Genomic DNA, 15,035 nt, shown 5'->3' with positions numbered 1-15,035 from the left:
CTCTTCCTCCTCGCCTATCCTTCTTTCTCGCCATAAACCTTACCCCCCGCGGCAGCGGTAGCTGCTGTACCCACCACGAAAGAAAGACGATCTTAGAGAATTTCAAAAAGAATCGTGCGTCTTTAAAAATGAATCGCGAATATATTTTTTTCTAAATATTTTCATCGAGAAACGAAGGAAAGATCAAAAAGACAAAAAGTCGAGAATTATCGTAGGAGGAGGAAAAGAGGAACATAAGAAAAAGAAGAAGAAGAGGAGGAGGAGACGGAGGAGACGTAGAAGAGAGCGAAGAAGAGCGGGGGCTGACGCGATGCCGCGGGGGTTCCCAGGGCACGTGGGAAATGCACAGTAGTCCGTCGTATAGTCGTCCTACCCCCACCTAGACGACTCGCTCACTCGCGCGGCTTCGGGTCCGCGAGCTACCCCCACCAAACGTACCGTCGCGACTTCCCCCACCGGTATCACGAGTCCCAGCACGGACCCAGACACGACGTAGAGCTCTCGGAGCCACGCCCATTAAAATCTCGCAGTATCGTTTCATTGGGCGATCCCACGCGGACGCGACGATCGCCTCCCTCGCGAGATCTCGATTCACTGCCGACTCTTCCTCCTCCTCCTCCTTCTCCTCTTCTTCTTCTTCTACTTCTTCTACTTCTTCTTCTTCTCTGTTTCTGCTGCTGTTGCTACTAACGTTAAAGCTAAAGGGGAAAGGGGACAATGAGCAACAAAGAAAACGCCGACGAAACGCGAGGGTGGATTCCAATCCTTCCAGCCACTGCTTGACCTCGACGTATGTTCGACGAAGAAAGAGATAGAAATGAAGATGGAGTTTGATGAAGCAATAACGATAATCATGAAAGTAAGAAAAAAAGAAACAAACAATTTTTTCTTATATAAAATGAATACTTTTATATCCCCGATTATTTTTATCAATGAGATCTTATTTCTATAAGGAAATATTTATCTTACGAATTCGACACTCTCGTTATTGAAAAAGAAAATGATAAAAGAAAAAGATCATCGCAGGGAAAACGAAAAAACTAGTTCTCGAAGGTTATCATCGCGAGATTGGTTTCTCCCTAAATAAAAAAAAAAAAAAAAAGAAAGAAAGAAAAAAGAAAAATAAAAAAGAGACAGAAGAAGAAGAAATGAAAAAGAAAAAAATAGGGAAAAGTAAAAGAACAAAAAAAGATAAAGAAAAAGAAAAGGAAAGAAAAGAAAAGAAGAGGACGCGTATTCGGTGAGTCGGCGGATCACAGAGGTGCCGCCTTGTTGGCGCAGGAAACGGAAACTGGCGGAAACAAAGGCTCGACAAACAGACGGCTTCCCGTAGGGAATGTTACCAGGGCAAATAGCGCGCGCGTCCGCCTAGCTCGCTATCGCGTTCGTCGGCTGCTTCGGGCCAGGCTCGCGACAAATATTGTCACGAGTCTTCCGAGCAACGAAAAGAAAGGAATCCCACCTTGTTTCATGGTATACCTTTCGACCGATAGATTAGGTACCTAGGAATTGGTACTGTAAACTACCTTTCTCTCTCCCACTTTCTCCCTTTTCCATCTTTGTCTCTCTCTCTCTCTCTCTCTCTCTCTCTCTCTCTCTCTCTCTCTCTCATCTCGACGAGATAACGAGGAAAGGACCGATCAGACGATTTCTTTACTTTGTATTGACATTTTCACGAAAAATTTATATAAAAATATCTCGAGAAATTTAATTAAACGATAAATTCTTTCGTTCCATTTTATTATTGTAATCGTTTTAGATAAATGTTTTACCTTAATTTTTACTCCTGTCGTGTTTCTTTCAATTATCATGTAATCACGTCGATCACCGTAATAAAATCACAAATCGATAATCCTCGCGTTTAGAGGAAGGACCTTGTTGACTTTATTTCGTATTATCCTTAGAAAAGGTTGTTCCTTGTAAGGTATATAAATTGGCATAGGACAAAGCCACGAATTATCGTGGACATCTTCGCTTCTTCTGTGCTCTGGCAATGCCGCTTTCATCACACATATATACATACATATACATATATATATACACACATAGATATATACCTACATATGTACATGTTACGTTCCGGCCGCAAATCTACGAGCGACTTAAGCTTTATTGCGAGTGCCGTAAAAGCCGAGCACGGTTTTCGACTCGTCGTCCATGCCGCCTCATCCCCTTCATTGCCTTTTACGAACATGACACACACACACACATACTTATATATAGATATATGTATATATCTTTTTTTGTTATTCTTTTTCGAATAACTTTCGATAAGTCGATAAGATGAAGAACGAGGAATGTTTTAAGAATTTCGAAAGGAAAATATTAAAAATATTAAAACAAATGTGCCGGAAGATTCGTGTTAGCTCCATTTCGGAGAATAGGCCAACTGGAAGATACTATAAAGAAATAATATGTGTGTTGGAACAATAAGGCGCGGCTTTTCAACGTACAAACGTCGTGTTATTAATATCGCTAATAACACCCAACGCTAATCTCGTCAACTAATCTTGTCGCGTTTCGCGATAAGGAGAGGAGCATAATGACAGGTATCGTCGTTAATCCATCTACATAGGTGTGTACTCATCGTCATGTACGTGAAACGACTGGGAAAAAAAGGAAACAAAGAAAAAACTTTTGCAGAACTTTTTTTTACGCGACATCATTAATAATTATTAGCGTAAGAGATAATGCGTCGTGTGACGACGAAAATTATCTCTTTTAGTCTTCGTACATTTCTTTTTTTCACATTTATCTCTCTCTCTCTTTCTCTCTCTCTCTCTCTATCTCTATCTCTATCTATCCATCTATCTATCTATCTATCTATCTATCTATCTATCTATCTATCTATCTATCTATCTATCTATCTGTCTGTCTATCTAATTCTGTTTGTCATTCTTGAAATTATAGTGAACGAGGATAGAATTCTACTTCATCGAGGATTTAAATATATCGGAAGATTTCTTCCGATGAGAAATTGAAGTCTGGTCAATTCATTGAATAGATCAATTTTTTAAAAAGATACAAAGGAAGAAAAAACAAATATTTATGAAAAAATAAAGGAAGAGAGAAAATAGTGAACTCGAGAGAGGTATGAATTCGAATCGCTCTTAATACACGAATCTTTTAATACGTTCTTCTCGTGCCGTAAAGTTAATAACGCTTTTATAACTCTCTCTCTCTCTCTCTCTCTCTCTCTCTCTCTCTCTCTCTCTCTCTCTCTCTCTCTCTATCTATCTATCTATCTCTCTTTTTCTTTCATTCTCTTTCTCTCTTTCATTCTCTTTCTCTCTTTCATTCTCTTTCTCTCTTTTTTCTCCCCTTTTATCTACGAGAAGTTTAGATGTGTGTACGAACATACACATTAGAAGTTGCGAGCTTTATACGTCGGACTCGCGCGACTCGCTCGTGTTGGGATTTGCTTTCGTCGCTTTACCGGATTTACCGACAGACTCTCGCTCAGTGAAACACGCCCATGTTTGACTTGGCTTTTGAGTTACGCCGAAATTTTCAGAGAAAGACACCGTCGTCGCCGCCGCCACCACAGCCTCGGGCGAACTTATCATCGTCCGGCTTCTCTCTCTCTCTCTCTCTCTCTCTCTCTCTTTCTTTCTTTCTCTCTTTCTTTCTTTCTGTCTTTCTCTCTTTCCGTCTCTGTCTTTCTCTTTTTCTTTCACTAACGACACAACGAACTTAAACGCACGCGTTGCAATGCAGGAGAGGGAATAGATTGTTTGTCGATTTTTAGTCATCTCTCCGCACCATAAAGCCGTCGACGAGCTGCACCAAGAAACGATCGTAAAATCCGAATGCCTCTTATTCCATTCGGAACACGAAACGACCTCTTTCTCTTTTTGTCTCTCTCTCTCTCTCTCTCTCTCTCTCTCTCTCTCTCTCTCTCTCTTTCTCTCTCTCTCCAGCTTTGCTTTCTTCTACAGATGCTGAATAAAGTTGTTATAAACTTTCGAGAGATGATCCATCTAGATCTGAAAGGTACGTTAAATTGATCTAGACAAAAAATCTTTTTTCTTTCACAACTTTCCGAAAAAAAGAAGAAAAAATAATAATTTCGAAATAAAGAAGAGAAAAAAAACAAGAAGGTGAACATATATTTTTTTTTTAATTAAATATTTTTGATTAAATTTTTTTCTATTTAAACTTGCCGATTACGAAAATCAATGCAGGGTGATTTTGATATTTCTAAATGCTCGATATTCGCATTATATCAAACAAATTTCATCAATTTGTATTACAAAACATTTTAGTTTCGTTTTCAAAATCGAGTAGTATCGATTCTGAATAATCGATTGTTAGACTTGTAGCGCTATCTAGCGTATGATATCGCGTAGAACGTTCAACGTCGTACGCTGAACGGTATTGCATACCAACAGGTGCATCGACGGACTTGACTTGCAACGTCATCTGACAGAACACTTTGGAACTATTATTGTGATTCTGTATCTCCTCCTCTTCTCCCCATTGATAGGCAAAATTCGTGCATACGTGTATAAGAAAATCAAAAAGCCTATCTCCGTTATTACGTCACGCCATAATATTAGATATGTCATTTTGAAAAATATTACGAGTTTACGTGTGTAAGAAATTTTCTTAGAATTAATCGATTATTTTACTTATTACTATTGCACATTCTTTCAACTTTTATTTTCTGGACCTCCATAATTTTTTTCTCTTTTTTATATAAAAAGTGTATCACGCGAAACCTTTTGTTCATATCATAATATTAGAAAAAAGAGAAATATCTTACGTTCGTATCAATTCTATAGATTGATAGGTAATTCTTTCCCTCTCTCTATCATTATTCGCCTCCCACTTTCTAACAAGTTAAAAGAAAAATCTTTATCTTTGTTCTGTAAATGTGGCCCCCCTGCATAATACAACTGACGTTAGTACCCTCCATGACTAAAAATAGTTAATGGTACACGAACATGGTGTCTATTGGTTTGACGTTTCAATGATTTTTATGTTTAGTTTTCAAATGTGTGACTCCGGTTTACTAATAGATAAATCATATTGTAAACATGTTAAGATAAAAATCGTAGCTTATCATTTATTCTTCTTAGATTTTATTACATTATTTTGAAACTTAACGCCTATTACGTCTGTTCCATAAAATGTTCCTGCGATCGGATCTGTAGAAAGTGATTTCTATGTGTAAAATGAAAATGTTGAATATTTTTTCATTATCATACTTCGTTTCTACTATCGAACGAAGGACGCCGAAAAAAATTTTCAATTTTACAATCGATCAGGTAAATGTATTTCTTTTAATTAGAAATTTAAATATTTAACTCCTCTTTTTTCTCTATCGATGTGCAATTCTTATTTTGATTAAACGAGTCGATTTTTATAAGCGTTACTTTTCTTACATTTATTTATTTATATATATATATATATATATATATATATATATATATATATATATATATATATATTCCATTATAGTTTCATTCTTGATTAAATTGAAATAACATTGTAACATCTTGTATGTTTGTATTTAGTATAGTGTAACTCATACATACACCATATACATATCAATAGCTTATATATTTAAATTTCTTACTAACGAATAATAATTGATCAAATGATAAGCCAAAATCAAATGTTACGTCAAACCATACTCTTAATGATATATGGTTATTATATAGAAGACTAAAGACGTTGATTTGAAAAGATATTTATGTATGGATTTCAGTACTTTACACAGAAGTGAACTGGGAGATCTGTGACAATATGTGTGTGAAAAGATAATTTAAAATGAGGTTCAACAAACAAGAGTTATTGACCCTGGCAACTCAGCCGTCTCAAAAATTTGAAAAGGAGGGTGTTTTATACGTTCGTGAACGCCAAGAAGGATTTTTTCGCAGAACTGAGAGTGAGTCATCCTATATTTTAGAAATATTTAATATTGTTATGCATATTGCAATGTCCTGCAACTCTATATTGTAGCATATAGAGATATGCATGTTTATTTGTCCCAGAACTTATATTATATATATACATATATATATATATGTTTTCTCAGGCACAATAAATCTAAGCGATATATAAACATATCATTCTTATGATATAATGATAAGCCTATTACATAGATAATAATCTTCAATGTATATCATTAGCGCAATGTATGAATTTATAAAAAATTAATATTAAATCTATAGTTTACATCCTATATATAGATATTTATATATTATGCATTATAATTGTTGCCCCTTTCTTTTACCAATATACTTTTACTGAGCATGAACGATATCGCATACTATTTGTTGTAAAGTTATCATTTCATGGCAATTTCAGGTTTGTTCTTGGTCAATTTTTGAATGGATGTAATGTAATGATTTAAAAAACCAACAAAATATGCTTAGAAATATGCTTGCAATGTGTGACAGATAAATATATATTTTAGAGTAATTATTCTATAATGATATATAATGATATATAATAATGTATTTCATAATTTCAGATATTATAGCCCTTAGAAATGTTGATAAAATATTATCTTCCATGAAATAAGAATGCATGTATTAAATAATTTGCTAAAAATAATTTATTCCATTATTACTATAATTTATATAAAAATTAACTGTATTTGATAATGCAATACCTTGGTGAATAATAATAGTAATAGTAATATATTTTTAGGAAGTTAAAAAAAGCTACTTATCATTTCCCTACTTTTCTACATCATAAAAAAGAAAGAAAATTCGATGCACAAATCCTGTATTAATAAATAATGATTTAAGACATTCATTTAGAAAAGTGAGAATTTCTTTCATTATTATAAATGCTAAGAAAATTCTATGTGTTTAATATTAGCTATTTCCAAATGATCAGAACTGCTGACTTATATTCAAGTATAGAAATATTTTGACATACTGTAGAATGACTTTACAAATAAAAGATTTAATTTGAAATAAATATTTTTAATTCCTAGGAACTAGTGCAATATTGTTAATTACTTGCATATAGTATTATACTAACAAAAATGATAACACAGTTCATTATAAAAATCACATTTAACAAAAAGTCCTATTCGTTCTCTTAATTTAGGGTTATGTAGGCAAGTGAATATGTCAGATTATTGATCATCAAAACTTTAACACGTTATTTCTTATCAATTTAAATTTTAAAAGATATTAAAAGTAGAATAATCAATCTCAATTCATATTATAAATTTATCCTGAGCACTTACATATCCCTACAACAAAGTAGATTTATGTTATGCATTTCACATATGATACACACAGATACATATGTATGTTCTTAGATTTTGATTAATGATTACCAGTACCTCCATACAATTTCCAGGTACAGGTAAAAATCTTGAGAACAAAAGACAAAAAGGGAAAACACATAAGACTCTACGAGACCTCAGTTGCGTTACAGCCAGCACGAGTAAAGGTACATTCGAGTGCATTTTACCATTATGTATCACAATCATATATCATAACATACCTCTCATCTAACTAATGTTCCCAAGGTAGTCGACAATCGATACCTTACAATTGATATCTTAAAAAATTGCACAATAATTTTGATCATTCTAATTTTTACATTTGTTTCTTTTTCCATTGATGTATCCAAATATATTTAGAAATATTATATTAGATCAGAGTGTTCAAGTAACATAATTAGCCTCACATATTTTGCTTAAAAATAATTAATGATTTTTGATTAATAAAAAATAAATTTTTTCACTTGTAGCAATCAGTGCATGTTGTAAATTTAAATTATGCTTATAGAGCTTATTAGAAGAAACATGACTTTGCATGTATTTAGTAAAAGCATGAGTGATATAGTTGTTTGCTAAAGATTCTATTTTTTATTTACCTGCTACACCTATATTTAAACAACTATTGAATTAAACATTATTATAAATTTTATATCAATTGCCCCAATATAATCTATACCCCACTGTTATTTTTTATATCTGTATAGTAATTATTAGAGTGGTATAATTTATTCTGCATACACAAGATGGTAGATTAGGCATTAATGTTTTAACACAAATGCTTCATATAAAAAAAAAATATACCATAACTGTTAGAATATTTCTGTATCTTTGATAACAAAATTTACAATGTTCATATGAGAAAGCTCTTAGAGGTGTGCATCGATAAATATGAATCAATGTTTAAACAATAAATATACTTTGTCCATACCATATTGATAATAATGAAATATCTCTTTTTTAATCTAACTTTATAAGTATCGAAAAGTGCTTTCTTGCAAGAATAATTGTTTTAATTATTTGAAAAAAAAAAATTAAAAAATAAAAGAAAAGAAAAATATCATATAATATTAATATACAGACAAACTAACTATATATGTTTTATAATTTGTTTCACAGTAAGTCTAGAACGATGGTGCAGGTTAAGAGGAAACCTCCTATTTTATTTCAAATCAAGAGAACAGTGGTCAGAGCCTCTTGGTGTTATTATTCTGGAACAATGCTGTGTCCGATTGGATCAACCTACAAATCAAATTCCATATGGATTCAGCATAGGTAAGATTTTTAATGAACTCAATATTTCACTATATTCGTAAATGAAAAGAATTGAAGAAATTGTAAATATTCCTTTCAGTATTTGATGGTGGCTTGTTCCAACAATTGGGAGCAAACTCAGCTGAAGAACGAGATAGCTGGTTACAAGCATTGCAGTTAGCTAGCTATGAGTGTATGCGCAGTCAACTCTTAGCATTGAGACAACGCATAGAAGCTTTTAGTGGACACAAACATGATACTGACATACATATGCTGAGGTTACAACGTGGGATTTTTACAGGTTGAAATCGACTTTAATTGACACCCAGAAATAATGAAAATATTCATTTATTAGAATCATTTTACTTTAGATCCTGCAGAAATACCAATGTGCGAGGTATCGCTAGCATGTGATAATCTTTTATGCGATGGACATGGTCGACCTCCTAATCCTGTCTTAGAAGTAGACGTTCAATTGAAGCGTTCAAAGACATGGATCAAATATGCACGAACGGAAGTTGTCGAGGTATTGATTTTTATTTTGATATCAAATTCCAAGAACAACTTGTTCATTATATGCCTTACAGAGAAGTAGCAATCCTGGATTTTTAACAACTGTGAGCTTTAGAGCAAGCGACGGTCTTAGCTCTGATACGAAAGTACGAATAACAGCCTATGATGTCAGAGAAAGAGTAAGTCAAACGGCAACACCAATAGGAAGTTCGATAGTAACCTTCAACGCAATCCAAGATACACCTAGATTACGAATACCCTTAAAATCTGCTAAAACAACTACTGTTGGGTTTTTGACAATTAATGTATGGAATCTGGAAGCTGAAGACAAAGGAAATAGTACAGAAAGTACACCTTCTAGAAATATTCCAAATACAAACAGTCAGCAGGTAGCTTGGACAAGTGTCTACAAATAATTTTCACAAACAGTATTTAGTAATATTTTAGGTAGTGGGTGTTTTAATTTTTTTTGCACTAACAAACTACTAATTCTACTCGTATCTGTATAATTCAAAAAGAGATAATAATTAAATTTATTTATATTGGAGTTACAGGTTTTATCGCATAGACGGTCGCAATCATTACCTCCAAGATTAGGAACTAAAATAAAACTTCCACATCAAGGACAATTGAAATTATTATTTGCCAATCCATTCATTCAGACATATAGGTATGTAATGTATATAAGTTTTATAATTGAATGTAAAATAAATATTTTAGAACAAATATTTGATAACGTTTGTAACTTTAATACATAGGTTTCATTCAGGCCTGGGTGGAGACATATGTGTACATGAAATTATGGCAGAAAGCAAATTATGCTTTCAGTTTCCACAACATTTACTGTAAGTAGTACTTTCTTTTTACTATGCATGATTTCTTTATCGATAATAATAATAATAATAATATAAATGATAACAGTGGAATTTGGATACAAGAGGAGAAAGAATTACTTCAAGAAGTAGCTGGTATGGGTGAATTAAGAGAACCATGGCATACAAAACAAGTTGAATTACTCGATCGCCATCTTCATCTTTTACATTTATATTCACAAGCCAAGGAGAATTTAGCGGATTTTAAAGGTAATTAAAATATATCGTATTTCGGTGTACTTAATAGCATTGATTTTTTTTTTTTTATGAATTAATTTTCATTCACGCAGGAAGTTATTTCAAACAATCATCTCGTAGAAATGATCGAACATTGGAATTTGCACCTTTAAATTTGCATCTTCAAAGAATGTGGGTTCATAATGATACATTGAATAAATGTGGATTTTATGATTTTGTCAGTGTAGGCGCATTTACTGCCCATTCTCACAAGAGTAAAAACGGTGGACTGATAAGGTAACTATTGTCATTAATTTAATCCTTATATAATAGAAATAATAAACAAAATAAAACAAAAAATTTTCAGACTTGTACAAGCACTTAAAGAATCTCCAACGCGAGGAAATCAATTGTATCAAGGAACATCAAAAATAATTATGGCACACGATGCCATTCAGGCTATCAAACAATTAAGAAGAGATGTTGTAGAAGCAATGCGTTCTCTGATGAAACTTGCCAAACGAAAGCAAACTAGCGGTATGTTACCAATATGTGAAGATATGATAACAAAGACAAGAATATTGCTTAGCCTTTGGGATCCAGGCCTTGTGGAAGAAGCTTTGACTTTCCTAGAAGAGCATAAGGTAGCGAAGGTTCAAGAAGAGACGAACGAAGATAGTTCTTTATTAGATTTCAAAGTTAATCAATCCTTGTCTCCATTTAAACGAATCACGCAACAACTTAATTTTGATTTAAAGAGTCCCGATTTTGATGATTTCGTTACTCCCGATACCCCAGAATGTATGCAAGATACTTGGTGCGAAGAAAATACCAAAAACAACTATGCTTCTTTGACATTTAGAAATAGTATGAATTGCGACAACATCGAAAATACTACTACTACATCTACTACTACTACTACTACTACTACTACTACTACTACTACTACTACTACTACTACTATTACTACTACTACTACCACCACTACTGCTACTGCTTCTACTACTGCTACTACGGTTACTACTACTACTGGAACGACTGCAACTACCACTACTACTACGCAAGAAGATAAAGAAGACTTCGTTATATTTCCGGAAGTAGAAAATGATCAGGATATAAAGGAAACGGAAGCCACGGAAAATGGCAATCACGAGGTAAGCAATAATAACGAAGACGATGAAGAGAAATATGACGTCAAAAAGGATACCGATAAAGGCAAACGTTTCTTGGACATGAAAAAAATGTGTAACTCTCCGTCTGCAAATTATTATAAACCGACGGACGAGCCGGAACCCTGGGATCTCACACAGCTAAACATTGAAGCGAGTGTGATGTGCCTGGTATCAAAAGTCAAATTCCTTTGCGGTAGATGCAGCAGTCCAGCTGTACGTTTACGTAACAAAAATAGTTTAGGACGATCGCAGAGTCTCAAGGGATGTCTGTCGAACAATCGAAACAATGCAAGTGTTGTGACAATTCAGCCTAAGAATGCGTTGCAGAGCGAAGAATCAAGTAAGTTGCTGGACAATTCACACAACTCCATCTCACGACAGCAACCAAGTCCCGGAATGGAAAAGTCAACGCCAGCTTTCTCCAAAGCCAAAGAAGGTAAAGAAATTAAAGCTAGTACGAATGCGTCATATAATCGTTCAAATTCGTTTTATATGTACATATATCATTATTTTTCAATACTTAGCTATTTCTCTCCCTACATGCACACATATGTATATCCTCATAAATGTCATCATGTAAACATCGAAGTTAGTTGTCACTGAAAATATTATCAGTCGCGCGCGCGAGCAACTTGGTATTTATAAGACTTTCTTATTCGGTAAAAAAGTTTTTCTAAGAAACGTACAATGTGTAACTTTATTAGGGACTACTGATATTTATTGTAATACGTCTTCCGATAAAGTGTGCCAAGCTGTTGACTCAATGACAAGAGTGATTAAAAGTAATTCTGGACAGAGGAACAAGTTTATCGAAGGTCTAGACTTTGCATCGATCGTAGACTGGACGAGTGAACTTAGACCAAGTATGAAAAAGCTGCGCCAGGCTATGGATGGGCTTCTTAAAACTGCAAGGCTCACGCATTCGGTATTTCGAGTTCAAGAGGATGCCAAGACAGCTCAACGTGCTTGTAACGTCCGATATAGACGAGACGTTTGTTTCAGTCAGGCAGTAAATTTATTTATCAACATAATCTCCTCCTAAATCTTCAAATGCTCAAATTATATTCATCAAAATTAATTTTCAGCTTACATCGTTAGTGTCTAGTATCATGGCAAAACTATGGTGTCAAAGGCCTGATCCAATGTTTCTATTAATTTTGACGACCCTTGGACCTCTAGTTTCTTTTGAGGGACTTCTCAGTTATTACGGCGATGAAATTGATATGTGGGGAGACATGGCGGTTGCTGTTGAAGATATGCATACCGTTACGTTTACTTTATCTAGACGTGGTATTCAGCCTAGGTATAAATCATAATTTTAACATTAATACAATCATTGTCCTATTTGATTTTTATATTGTCTATTTGTTTCTATAGAATCGAAGACATGAGCTACACGCCCTTTCAACTTCCATTACCTTGCGTAGTCGGTTCTCGGACCGCTTTGACAGTAATACTTCCAGTACCAGATGCTATATATTCTTTATTGCCATTAGTACCTTCCTCAAGGCAGACCTTATCCTTCAACGTGACACCTGTATTCTTCAATATAGGTATTAACGAAATGGCATCCTTGGCTGAAAGTCTTGGTACTATTAAACCACAAGAGAAAAGTAATATTGATAATTTCGATAGACTGAACGAATATTATTTAAGATTCAAAAAACTCAATTTGCCTACGGAACCAGCATCTACTCGGCGTGAGTATAACTAATGTTATATTTTCATAATAAATTTTCATAATAAATCATTCAAATATCTCATATTTTTTAGTTGGTACGAAATCTGCTTTGAGTCATACATTGGCCGACATGATGTTAAATTTAAAAACAGCGGTTCATGCTAAGGTGAATAAAAACGTCGAGATATTGCAATTGTCTTCGCAAATATGTCGACGTATGCGTGGCTTAAGATTTACCAGTTGCAAAAGTGCCAAAGATAGGACTGGCATGTCGATCACTTTAGAACAGGTAAACATATTATCGACGGAGTATCATTTAGCGGAGCACGAGTTTACAAGAGCGCTCGATTGTATGCGAAGGTAAATAAAACTTGTCATTCATCGAATCCGTATATTACTCTCGTAACCGGCATTGTTTATATCTCATTTCAGTGAAGGATGTCGACGCGAAAACACATGGAAGAATATCGGAGTACGGAAATACGCGTTCAACAGTCTACAGATTTTAACTTTCCCAAAACTATATCGACCACCAACCGGTACCTATGGATCAGCACAAACTTAAGATAAGTGTTACAACGACATAATACATCTGGTTTTTTTTCCTTTTTTTGTTTTTTTTTTTCTGAGATTGCAACTTGCCGACGAATGTATAATTTCATGCGACATGATTAACAATTCATGATCACACACTCCAGTGTCTGTAGATATAGAATTAGCGATAAAATGAAGTTTGTATTTTTAAGAGACAAGGAGATTCAACGAACAATTTAGAAATGTTTAGATGTTAACATATATAAAAAAGAATGATCGATTGATTATTCTTTAGTGCCATTTTTTTGTTCTTTTTTCTTCCTCTCAACTATAGTTGCGAAGATCAGTGCATCGAGTTTTGCGAGCTGTAAACTTAATCATGTGTAAGGAAACATATTTATTGCACGGTGTACATAATTTTTCGACGAGCACAAATTGATAAGATTTTGAAATATTTAAAGGAAAATTAACAAATTTGCCACAACGTTGTTAAGAACAATTTTGTTCGTTAGGCAATCTGAGTGCTTCCTTTTACACAGCAACGATGGAATAATAACATCGTGATATATATTGCAGATGGTTCATATTTATCATTACGTTAATTGTATATTTGTATATTTTTTTTCTTTAGTTGAAATATCATTAAGAAATGTAAAACGAGACTTTCGTTATTATAATACTCTCATACGCGTGACATAGTATGAAAAAAAAAAAAAACAAATGGCAAATATGTTCACAACATAATACATACATACAAAATTATTGCCCCTGACAATAGGCCAACATTCCCACGAGCGTGCATGAAAAAAAAAATAATAAATCTCGTAACTTCGAATGTGTGCGAAAAATTATTGATTTTTGTTGAAATGATTTCAAATAAAAATAATTCATAAATTAATAAGACATATGACATATTATGTTTAGGAGATTAGAAGAATTATAATTAATTTACAATTAATTGATTATAATTAAGTTGTAATAACATTGTTTTATATCTCTCGTAAATGCTTCATTGTTTATTTCAACGAAGATGGTTCTTGTTAATTTTTAGAAAAAAAGAAAAAAAGAAAAAAGAAAGAAAGAAAGAAAAGAAAAAAGAAGATATATTAATATAAAATAAAATAATCGATGAAGCGAGTTGTCTCAGAAATCATCTCATTGGAACGATCTATGTCTAACCATTTATATACGCATGCAAAGTGTCTCAACAAAGTAATAGAAAATTTAATCCAAAAACAAATTATTCAAATACGTGTCGTTGAGATCGCCGAGATGATTCATGTTCTTTAAAATGATATAGGCCGATAGTCTTCACGAATAATAATGATTTTCCGTATTTAGACTTGTTAACAAAAACAAAAAGACAAATAAAAAAGAAAGAAATGAAAGAAAAAAAAATTATCGAGCGCGCATAAACGAAAATTGTATCGCAATTAATAAAAATTGTATCGAACGTTACGTTTCACTTTTAGATACATACATACATAAATTATACATACATTATATATACATACATACATTATATATACATACATACATACATACATACATACATACATACATACATACATACATACATACAT

At 33.4% G+C, this 15,035-nt stretch overlaps 1 protein-coding gene across 9 annotated transcripts; it reads left to right on the top strand.

The window, feature by feature from the left end:
* Positions 1-4,486: 4,486 nt before the first annotated feature.
* On the top strand, positions 4,487-14,917 carry LOC124423280 (inositol polyphosphate-4-phosphatase type I A). Of its 9 annotated transcripts, none has more exons than XM_046960835.1 (18): positions 4,487-4,595; positions 5,157-5,270; positions 5,714-5,893; positions 7,327-7,419; positions 8,369-8,524; positions 8,604-8,804; positions 8,875-9,029; positions 9,091-9,405; positions 9,562-9,686; positions 9,775-9,861; positions 9,938-10,098; positions 10,179-10,362; positions 10,433-11,673; positions 11,942-12,246; positions 12,323-12,540; positions 12,615-12,937; positions 13,011-13,278; positions 13,351-14,917. In XM_046960835.1, the coding sequence occupies exons 3-18, from the start codon at positions 5,776-5,778 to the stop codon at positions 13,481-13,483; spliced, it is 4,083 nt and encodes a 1,360-aa protein (XP_046816791.1). In that variant the 5' UTR covers positions 4,487-4,595; positions 5,157-5,270; positions 5,714-5,775; the 3' UTR covers positions 13,484-14,917. The 9 variants fall into 9 exon arrangements, with proteins under 9 accessions (XP_046816791.1, XP_046816793.1, XP_046816792.1 ...); XM_046960836.1 differs by lacking the exon at positions 4,487-4,595 and adding an exon at positions 4,774-4,792; XM_046960837.1 differs by lacking the exon at positions 5,157-5,270 and having other exon boundaries at positions 4,488-4,595.
* The last annotated feature ends 118 nt before the right edge of the window (positions 14,918-15,035 follow it).

Source organism: Vespa crabro, chromosome 4, assembly GCF_910589235.1.
Source record: "Vespa crabro chromosome 4, iyVesCrab1.2, whole genome shotgun sequence".
NCBI lineage: Eukaryota > Metazoa > Arthropoda > Insecta > Hymenoptera > Vespidae > Vespa > Vespa crabro.
Note: the sequence above shows the minus strand (reverse complement) of the source record. Positions and strands in the feature narration are given on the sequence as shown.

Excerpts from the sequence above, each read along its gene's own strand:
- LOC124423280 (XM_046960835.1), top strand. The coding sequence starts at position 5,776 with ATGAGGTTCAACAAACAAGAGTTATTGACCCTGGCAACTCAGCCGTCT. Across the intron at positions 8,805-8,874 it reads ACAACGTGGGATTTTTACAG|ATCCTGCAGAAATACCAATG; the intron begins GTTGAAATCGAC and ends ATTTTACTTTAG. Across the intron at positions 12,938-13,010 it reads GGAACCAGCATCTACTCGGC|TTGGTACGAAATCTGCTTTG; the intron begins GTGAGTATAACT and ends CATATTTTTTAG.